At 36.2% G+C, this 9,078-nt stretch overlaps 2 protein-coding genes across 2 annotated transcripts; one reads left to right on the forward strand and one right to left on the reverse strand.

Moving 5' to 3' along the window:
• The first annotated feature begins 3,014 nt into the window (after positions 1–3,014).
• LOC139853300 (histone H2A.6-like) lies at positions 3,015–3,910 on the forward strand. Its single transcript, XM_071842672.1, has 2 exons — positions 3,015–3,295; positions 3,698–3,910. Exons 1-2 carry the CDS (start codon positions 3,107–3,109, stop codon positions 3,908–3,910), a joined length of 402 nt encoding a protein of 133 aa, XP_071698773.1. The 5' UTR covers positions 3,015–3,106.
• An 898-nt stretch (positions 3,911–4,808) lies between these two features.
• On the reverse strand, positions 4,809–8,516 carry LOC139853473 (uncharacterized). Its single transcript, XM_071842867.1, has 6 exons — positions 8,397–8,516; positions 7,924–8,257; positions 6,938–7,562; positions 6,657–6,862; positions 6,340–6,575; positions 4,809–6,212 (listed from the first exon to the last, which is right to left on the reverse strand). Exons 1-6 carry the CDS (start codon positions 8,514–8,516, stop codon positions 4,809–4,811), a joined length of 2,925 nt encoding a protein of 974 aa, XP_071698968.1.
• Between the last annotated feature and the right edge of the window lie 562 nt (positions 8,517–9,078).

A 9,078-nucleotide genomic window follows, 5' to 3' on the forward strand; every position in this document is an offset into this window, starting at 1 on the left:
TCATTAAACGAAAAAATGGAAAATCCGGACAGAACTGATCAGGCTCTGTACGCGCCGCGCACAGAGAGGGTTGCGCACCGCGCACCCTAACTGTATAAAAAAAAATTATTCTTTCATATTCAGTTGGACAACGGGTTGGGTCGTTACACCAGGCCCAAATGACACTTCAAAAAAAAAAAAAAAAAACAAGAAGGTCTTCTTTAATCCTAGCTTGATGTTAAAGAAATACTTTCTTTAATCCTTACTTCATGTATACTCTAACATAGTAATTATCTTTTTCAATCGGGAGAGATGGCCGATTGGACGAAAGAGGCAGATTGCTAATCCGTTGAACGAGTTATTCGTGCAGAGGGTTCAAATCCATCTCTTTCCGTTTTCGTAAGGATTAACGATATAAATTCGTGTTCGGATTTTTTATAAAAAATCTTTATTCTTTATATAATCTATTATAGATATAGATTCGTGTTCGATTTTTGGAATGTGTGTATCTATAATAATTCAACCCGATTTATTGATCATTACATATAATTAATTAAGATATTGTATTGAGATTTGGAGGATTTTTGATTTAGCGAAAAAATAATGATTTTTGTCTACCCAACTTTCTTCATTTTTCCTTATATCAATAACTCAATCAAAACGCAATTGTCTAGACGAAAAATGTCTGTTATGCTTAACATTTGTAGTTTAGTATGTCTTAATTATGCCCTTTATCCGTAGTAGTTTTTTATTCGCCATATTGCTCGAAGCATATGCTTTTTTGAATCCAATCATAGATATTATGTCAGTCATACCCCTGTTCTTTTTTTCTTTTTGTTTGGCAAGCTACTCTATGTTTTCGATAAGATCTTTAACACTATCCTAGAAAGTTAATTATTCATCGTTTTCATTATTTTTTGAGAAAAATGGTAACACTTGTAATGATAAGATCAAATTCGGGTGCCGCATCATCAACAAACGAACTGAAATATGTTATTCTGCTGTATTGTTTTATTCCGTTCTAAAATTTTGTAAACAACTGAAAATCATTAAATCTAATATTCAAAGAAAGATTATAGTGGAAAAATTCTGATGGTTGAAGCAAGACTTCCCAATTATTTTCTACTACTAATGTAATGTTTACTGGTTAGGTGTTGAATTAAATTGTATACCCGGAATAATTCAACTAATAGTTGAGGAAAGTGATTTCTATATTGTAATATGGAAATAGCAAATCAATTGATATATGATATAGGAATTGATTTTTGATCTATTTATACTTTCAAGGTCGCGAAAAAAAGGAAGGGCCCTCGTATTTTATTATGGAGTAATAGATTACATACTAGCATTCCTTTATAATGTCATTGTATATTTTATTTGTGTTTATTCTTTTCGGATTAAAAATCATATAGGAATTTTTGAAATAGATTTTTTTCTTTCATCAATAGTGTTCCGCCGGAATCCCTTTTTGAATATGGAACATTCATTCTACTATCACTATTGAGCAATAATGGAATATTTATATCATGGACATAAGGGACATAATTCACATGGATATAGTAATGCGTCGTTTGTTTTTCGGTCTGCAGATCTTATTATGTCTTATGTCTGCGCTCACGGATGTTTTTACTGCAGACTATTTGTTTTTATAAATACATATGATAAAATAATGTCTTATTCCACCTGCAATCTCGCCGACTTAAAAATGTGTTTCTAAGTGTTGCAGACATGATTAAGTTATTTCGCATACATAAAAATAAACAGTCTTCAGTATTCAGCATACAAACCTTTAGACGACATATTCTTTACAAACATGGTCCGCAGATATTCAGACAAAAAACATGTTAAAAAACAAACAACACATAAGTCTCGCTTCAGCTGCTTTATTGGTAGTCTTTACATTCTCCCTTTCACTTGTAGTACGAGGAAGAAGTGGACTTTAGACGCACTTCTACTTTTGTTGAGGAATGAAACTGTTTATAGATCGGTTTGCAACACATTTTTTTATTTAAATTCAAATTTGATTCAGTTTAAATAAATATATATTTATTTCTAAATTCCATTGAATTATAGTGGAGAAATCTAGTCTATAAAGAGTAAAATAATATTTGAGATTCATCGAAATCGAAATAAATAGATATAGATATATCATATAAATAGAATTGAGTTCTACGACAACTAAGGGTGAGCAAAAAACTGCATTAATCGGACCACATCCACATTAACCGAGAAACCGAACCGTATTTATCAAACCCAATACTAATCGGCTCACACGTTAATTAAGCATACACTTTAAATAATTAATACCCCATCAGCGTGCCAAGTAGAATGGCAACTCAATTAGACTGTTTCTAACCGTGGCGGTGGCGTCAAAGGCAAGTGATGTACTTTTTGGTGATATGGCAAGGTCAAGAGATGAAGTTAAATAAAGGAGAGTGTCAAATTTGAGGGTTAAATTTGTGAATGGGTGATGTGGTAAAATATTATTGGTAGTTGGGTATAAAATATATTAATTAATAATATATAAAAATATGTGACGAAATCTGATTGGCTGAAACAAATTTAACACTTCTGTTAAATATCCGACTAACGCCCCGGGCATCAAATTTTGACGCCGTGTTAGGGGCGTCAAGGGCGTCAAATACGTTGCCAAGTGGGATGGCGGAGGAAAAGTGACGCTGCGTTAGTTTTAGTCTTAAGAGAATTCCGACCTTATTTCTATTGATGCTATTTACTCTTTACTAAAACCTATATGAATATGAATATGAAATACAAATTTTACACCGTATGAAGTTAATGAAATTACAAGTGACAGTAAAACATTAGCTCATGATTTATGTGATTATATACTTGGGCCTCAAGCTGTATGAAGCCCAATAGGTACCTAGGCCAGTGGTTTCATTAATACTTAAAACAATCTAACCGTCAGATCCTTTCTAATCGCATGGTCATTATTTGTGATCCGTGTAATATAATCTCATTGGTATAAACCCAACTAACATCATATATAAACAAACACACCTATTTCACGCACAACCAAATTTCTCAAATTCCTTACATTTTAACAAAAGTTAGATTAGATCGTTTTCCCGTTCAATTTTTTTTATCGGCCAATCTGTAAACAATAATGGCTGGGCGAGGCAAAACCCTAGGATCCAGTGCGGCGAAGAAAGCCACTTCACGAAGCAGTAAAGCCGGCCTTCAGTTTCCCGTCGGTCGTATCGCTCGTTTTCTCAAAGCCGGAAAGTACGCAGAACGTGTTGGTGCCGGTGCTCCGGTCTATCTTGCCGCCGTACTTGAATACCTTGCCGCCGAGGTGGTTTGATTTTTCTTTTTCTAGTTTCAATAAATTATGTTAATTTCTATTTTATTCAAATTTCTAGGGTTTCAGTCCTGTATCCGGTGGGAGTTTGTGAGTTATGTGATTCCGTTAAAATTGATGTCCCTTCATCGAATTGTTTGGTTTTTGTCTCCGGTGACAATCTCCGATTTTGAATTTGAGTAGGTTATTTGTGCAGCACTGCAATTTCTAGGGTTTCGTTAAGTTTTTGGGGGAATTGGATGACGTCAGTGTTTTCAAAAAATATGTGTTTCGTTTGTATTCTGGAATAAATGTTATATTATTGATTTAATTTCAGTTATGAGTGCTACTGTCAGCATACTTAAATATATCTAGGGTTTGATTTTTATACGTTGTTTCAATATTAATGGTATGCAGGTGCTTGAATTGGCTGGCAATGCAGCAAGAGACAATAAGAAAACTAGAATTGTTCCAAGGCACATTCAATTAGCTGTGAGGAACGATGAGGAATTAAGCAAGCTTCTTGGTGATGTCACGATTGCTAATGGCGGTGTTATGCCTAACATTCACAACCTTCTTCTTCCGAAGAAAGCTCCTGGTTCTTCAAAGGCATCTGTTGATGAAGATTAGGTATGGTTGCCTAATATGTATGGTTGCCTCATATGGTTGTTGTTTTATGGTTCTTGGTCTGGGTTATGGTAGTAACCTCGGTGATGCTTGGGCTGAATAGTGTATTTATATGTATCAGTTAATTGGAAAACTCCTAGATTCACTGTTTCAATGTTGTTCTAAACTTCTAATTCAATCTGATACTTACTACTACTACTACTACTACTACATTTGCTTGCACTTGTTTATTGTTTATATGTGAATTACTGAATCTTGAACTAGATTTCGTCGGATTTTAAGCTCTGTTTAAGATTGATTTCCCTCTTGCACTACATATGAACTAGATTGATTTTCCTCTTGCACTACATATGAACTAGATTTTAAGCTCAGTAATTCTTGCACTACATATGAACTAGCTTACCAGTATTGCAGTGTACAATAATATCTAGCTTCTAGCCTTCGATCAACTATACATATCGCAACATGATTGCTTTTTGTTTCTCTAACAAATTGCACAATGGCTAGCCTCTCCTCTTTGAAGATATCTTCTATACTGCATGCGTGTGCTTGCTACTGTGCGAAGTTCATTGACGAGAGGTAAAATGTATCATTGTTTTCCACTGATCAAGTTCCTTTGGTATGCAAAGTGTACAGTTTAAAATTCCTTTTACGCAATGATATTTGTATCAAACATCAGCGACCGTTTGAGTAAAGAGTCAATGTCGCCATCTTGTTTTACTGGTCCATCAAGAGTTACTGTTATGTTTAGAAAAGCCAAGTTTTTATCTAAAGATGATCAGCAGTTTTGAAGTGTGTATTTGCTTGATTGATGGAATTAAGAATAGAGGTTCTAATAAAACAGATTGGAGGGTAACTATGTAAATAGAAATACCTGATATATCTTATGAAAAAACTAGGGTTAGTCCTCTTCTGAGCTTGAACTAGAACTAAACGTATCCACCCGTCTCATTGCAATGGCAGGAATGAGTCGTTCATGCGGAACACGAAAAGCAGATGTGTGAGGTTCTGAAGATCTCTTACTTGTTGCCTCAACCTCCTTTTCAGTCTTGAGTTGCAAATCATTACTTTCGTGTGTCTTATGTTGTGGATCATTATCTTCCTGTGTATTATGTTTTGAATCATCAGGTTCATGTATCTGAGGCCCCAAATCTTCATCTTCATGCTTTCTAATATCATCAGTTTCTTGTGTATCATGTAGTGAATGATCAGTATCCTGTGTTTTATGTCTTGAATCTTCGATTTCACATGTCTTTGGTTGCGATTCATTATATTCACGTGTCTTGGATTGTAAGTCACCATCATCATCAGTATCCTGTGTCTTGTCTACTGAATCATCAGATTCCATCTTTTCACCTCGTAATACATCATTTTGTTGTTTCTCAGGTCTCAAATCATCATCTCCTGTGTCTGTCGTCGTAGGTTCTGAAACGTCTTTTGTGTCTGTCGTTGAAGGTTCTGAAACGTCTTTTATCTCTGCTGTCTTTGATGATGAATCATCTTTCGTTTCTTTTGTCTTGGTAGATGAATCGTCTTTCTTCTCAGCAGGCTTAGCTGGCCTTAACAGAGGAGTACTTGTAATCTCTTTGCAAACCTTATCTAGAATGATCAAAAAATCACGAACGATCACAAACAACCGCAATCCTTCATCTTTACCGGGATGTCCATGGAAGTAATCACCCGTGTTCTTCACAAGCGCCATTATTCTCTTTTCTTCTTCAATCATCCAACTTACATCCTTCTCAGAATCCTCCACAAAATTACCCAAAATCACCGCAAATTCGTCTTCATTCTCATCATCATCGTCGTCATCATTTTTTTCTTTTTGTATATTCTTTAACTCTGTATTTAAAAACTCACGAGCTTTTGTGAGCGCTTGACCAAATTTAGAAACTGTACCAGTCAACCCATCAGCATCAAGAATGGCTGCTTTCTTAACATCTTCGAGTTCGTTACTTAAACTGGAAACCACCTGAAGACCAAGAGTTCGATAATATTCATCTGAATCTTGATCAGGAGGTTCTTCTAACAGATCAACAGATTTGAAGCTCGAAAAACTGCTTGTGTCACGGGCAGTTTTGGCTGCTCTTATACCTTCTGCACGAATGATCTCCACAACTACAAAATGTAAAAGCGTAGTTTTCCCATCTGTTCCTTTCACATCCGAAAGCTTTAATAGCGTGTCGAGTTTGAAAGCTTGGGCGCTCCCACGAAATGTTCCGTCGTTCATACGATTACCGGTTTTCAAAACAGCTTCCAATAGCTTAAGGAACAGCCTGCTTTTCTTAAGTTCTATACAAGCAGCCTGTACCACAAAATTAGACAGTTAAATGGGTCATGTTTACACTTCTGGGTAACTTTCAACCCGTTTGACCCATTCCAACCCATTATTAAAAGTACATCAATCAATATTTGGAGGTTTAAAGTTTCACCTCTAATGTTTGGAAGGACTCTTTGATTATATCTACCTCCTCCTGAAGTGTGCACATAAAAAGCAGCGACTCGAGCCTTTTATAAGCAAACGGTATTTCGACCAACTTCTTAAGAAACCGTTCTGCAGTTCCAAGGCGAGAAATATCCCCGTTATATATCCGTAACTTTAATTCTTCCTCTCCGGTTGGTGCCATTTTAAGCAGTGTTTGAATAAGTTCTATAGGGAGCTCATTTCCTAAACAAGCTCGTACGAATTAACTACAGTAAATGTCGTAAACAAAACAGGTTTTAAAGCTCATAAGAAATAAGAAATTACCTTCTTTCAGTGCATCACATACTTCATTTGTTGTCACATTGAGTGCTTTTAAAAGAATAGACAAATTTTGAGCCTTTTTGGGATCAATAATTTGAACGAAATTTGAAGTGGGATCTTGTGATGAACTCTTCTTGTTGTTTCCTCCTTTGTTCTTCTCTGTCGCAGCGTTATATCCAAATAAATTTTCTATCATTTCTTCGTTGAACCTGTTCGTTAAAAGAAACACGTTACGTTTTGGAATCTTGATTCCAGGTTAAAGTTTTAGCGAAACACCAACTTACTGGAACGATCCGGCTCTAATCTGATGCCAAACCATAGCTTGGTCAGGGCTAGCCATAACCTTATCCCAAAAGAATGGCTTTAACTTAGCTTTATTTGAATCATCACCATCAGTTTCATCTTGATTAGATGAAGGGCGAGGGAGTTTAGATGGAGGTTTACCACCGCTTGGAGGAGGCGGTGGAGGTGGACCTTTCTTGCCTGGCGGCGGCGGTGGTGGAGGTTTTGCAGATGGTGGCGGCGGCGGCGGTGCAGCGGAAGGCGGTCGTCTGGCGGAAGGAGCTCGTCTAGCTGACGGAGCTCGTTTAACTGACGGAGCTCGAAAAGTAGTTGGAGCTGGAGCTGCAGCTACAGCTACAGGTGATAGATTGGGAGGAGATGATGCATTTAGAGTGGGACCATTGGGTGGAGTCTTTAAAGCCAAGTCAGGCCTTCCAGGTGGCGGTTTTAGAGGAGCTATTCCCGAAGCAGCTAAATTGGCCGGTGGCAGCTCTAACGGGATACCTAATGATACACTTGAGTTCACAGATGAATATTTTTTCTGTAGGTCGGATTTGTTAAATGACGATCGATTCCCAGCATCTTTCACAGAGTTATGAAAACTAAACGAAGTTCTTTGCGAACCACCTGAAATTAACAGTCAAGAAAAACCAAGTAAACAGGTCAAACGGATCGTTAAAAAATACGGGTATAACTTAACTTTTAAATAGAAATAAAGTTAATGCAACTTCTGTAAGCACATTTTTTTGGAACAGCAAACACACACACCCATTAAATTATCTACGACGGACTCGAACTCACAAGTTCAAGGTTGATGAATCACGTTTATACAGCCCTCTGGTATAATAATCTATAATAAGATATAGCCAAAGTAAAAAAATATGGACAAAGCATGTTTCAACTAGTATCATAAGATGACTCGTTTTGACCCGTTACCCAACTTACCCCTTTTACCTCGTGATAGAGCAATACCCATGTAAGCACTCACCCATACTTAAGCTAAGAGGAGGCTTTTCGTCCGTTTGTATCCCACCATAAGTCTTAGTATACCAACAAAAGAGAAGTGCAGCGAGAAGAAACGTCAATATTGCAGTAGAAACAACAGCAATAATAATAGTTGTAGTATCGATACCGCCACCACCACCCGTTTCTGCTTTAGAAACAGTAAACGGAATGGGTTCTATTTCTACAACTCCGTCCATATTAGTATGATCGTTTTCCTCAATTAACTTGCGTCTAACAGGAACATCATTAGGCCTTCTAATATGTTCATCTTCCATGGAAACAGGAAAATGAATATTGTTGGCCCATAATACTTCAACCTGCACCTAACCAAGAATCTCAATAAAACATCAAGTACTAGACTTTATTAATTATTTTACAATTTATCATTATTACTTTTAAAACTAACTAGCATTTGGTAAGTTGAGCTATAAAACTGTGGTTGGGCATGAGTTATACCGTCTTATCATCCATCGTTCGATCTACATTGCTTTCTGAAACCATTGCTGATGATGTTGTTGCCAAAGGGAAAAACAGAACAACCATTGATATGAATAAAAGCATCCCTTCGGCACGCATATTTTCTTAAATCAACAATGTGGGTGTGTAAATGTATACATATATACGATGAAACCATATATATATCCCAATCCAAACATAAGGTGATGATCATTGTATACCAATACTTAAAGATTTTGTTTTACATGTCACAGAGAAAACCTTATCCGTTTTATATCACGTAATATTGTTTTCTCAGAATAATCTAATTTAGAGAGAAGAAATGACAAATTTGGAAGAATTTATTCTGAATAAAACGGATCCTAGAACAATATGAATAAAATGAATTAATTTTCGATCGAATGCCAACAGAGATGAATTAGAACTTTGGGTAGAGATTTGATCTTTACTTTGATAATAGTTTTTTCTGGAAATTGTTATTCTTTTTGATGAATTTCTGGTTCACGAATGGATAAACCTAACGGATTCAGAAGTTCAATGATACCGTTATGGGAATATGTTCGCACGGAATGCCAAAATGTTTAAATTGTATTTTCTAACTTGTGAATACAACAACAACAACAATACCCAATTCCACTAAAGTGGAGTATGGGGAGGTTAAATGTAGACAGTCTTTCCTCTA

This window comes from Rutidosis leptorrhynchoides, chromosome 6 (genome assembly GCF_046630445.1).
Source record: "Rutidosis leptorrhynchoides isolate AG116_Rl617_1_P2 chromosome 6, CSIRO_AGI_Rlap_v1, whole genome shotgun sequence".
In the NCBI taxonomy this organism is placed as follows: domain Eukaryota; kingdom Viridiplantae; phylum Streptophyta; class Magnoliopsida; order Asterales; family Asteraceae; genus Rutidosis; species Rutidosis leptorrhynchoides.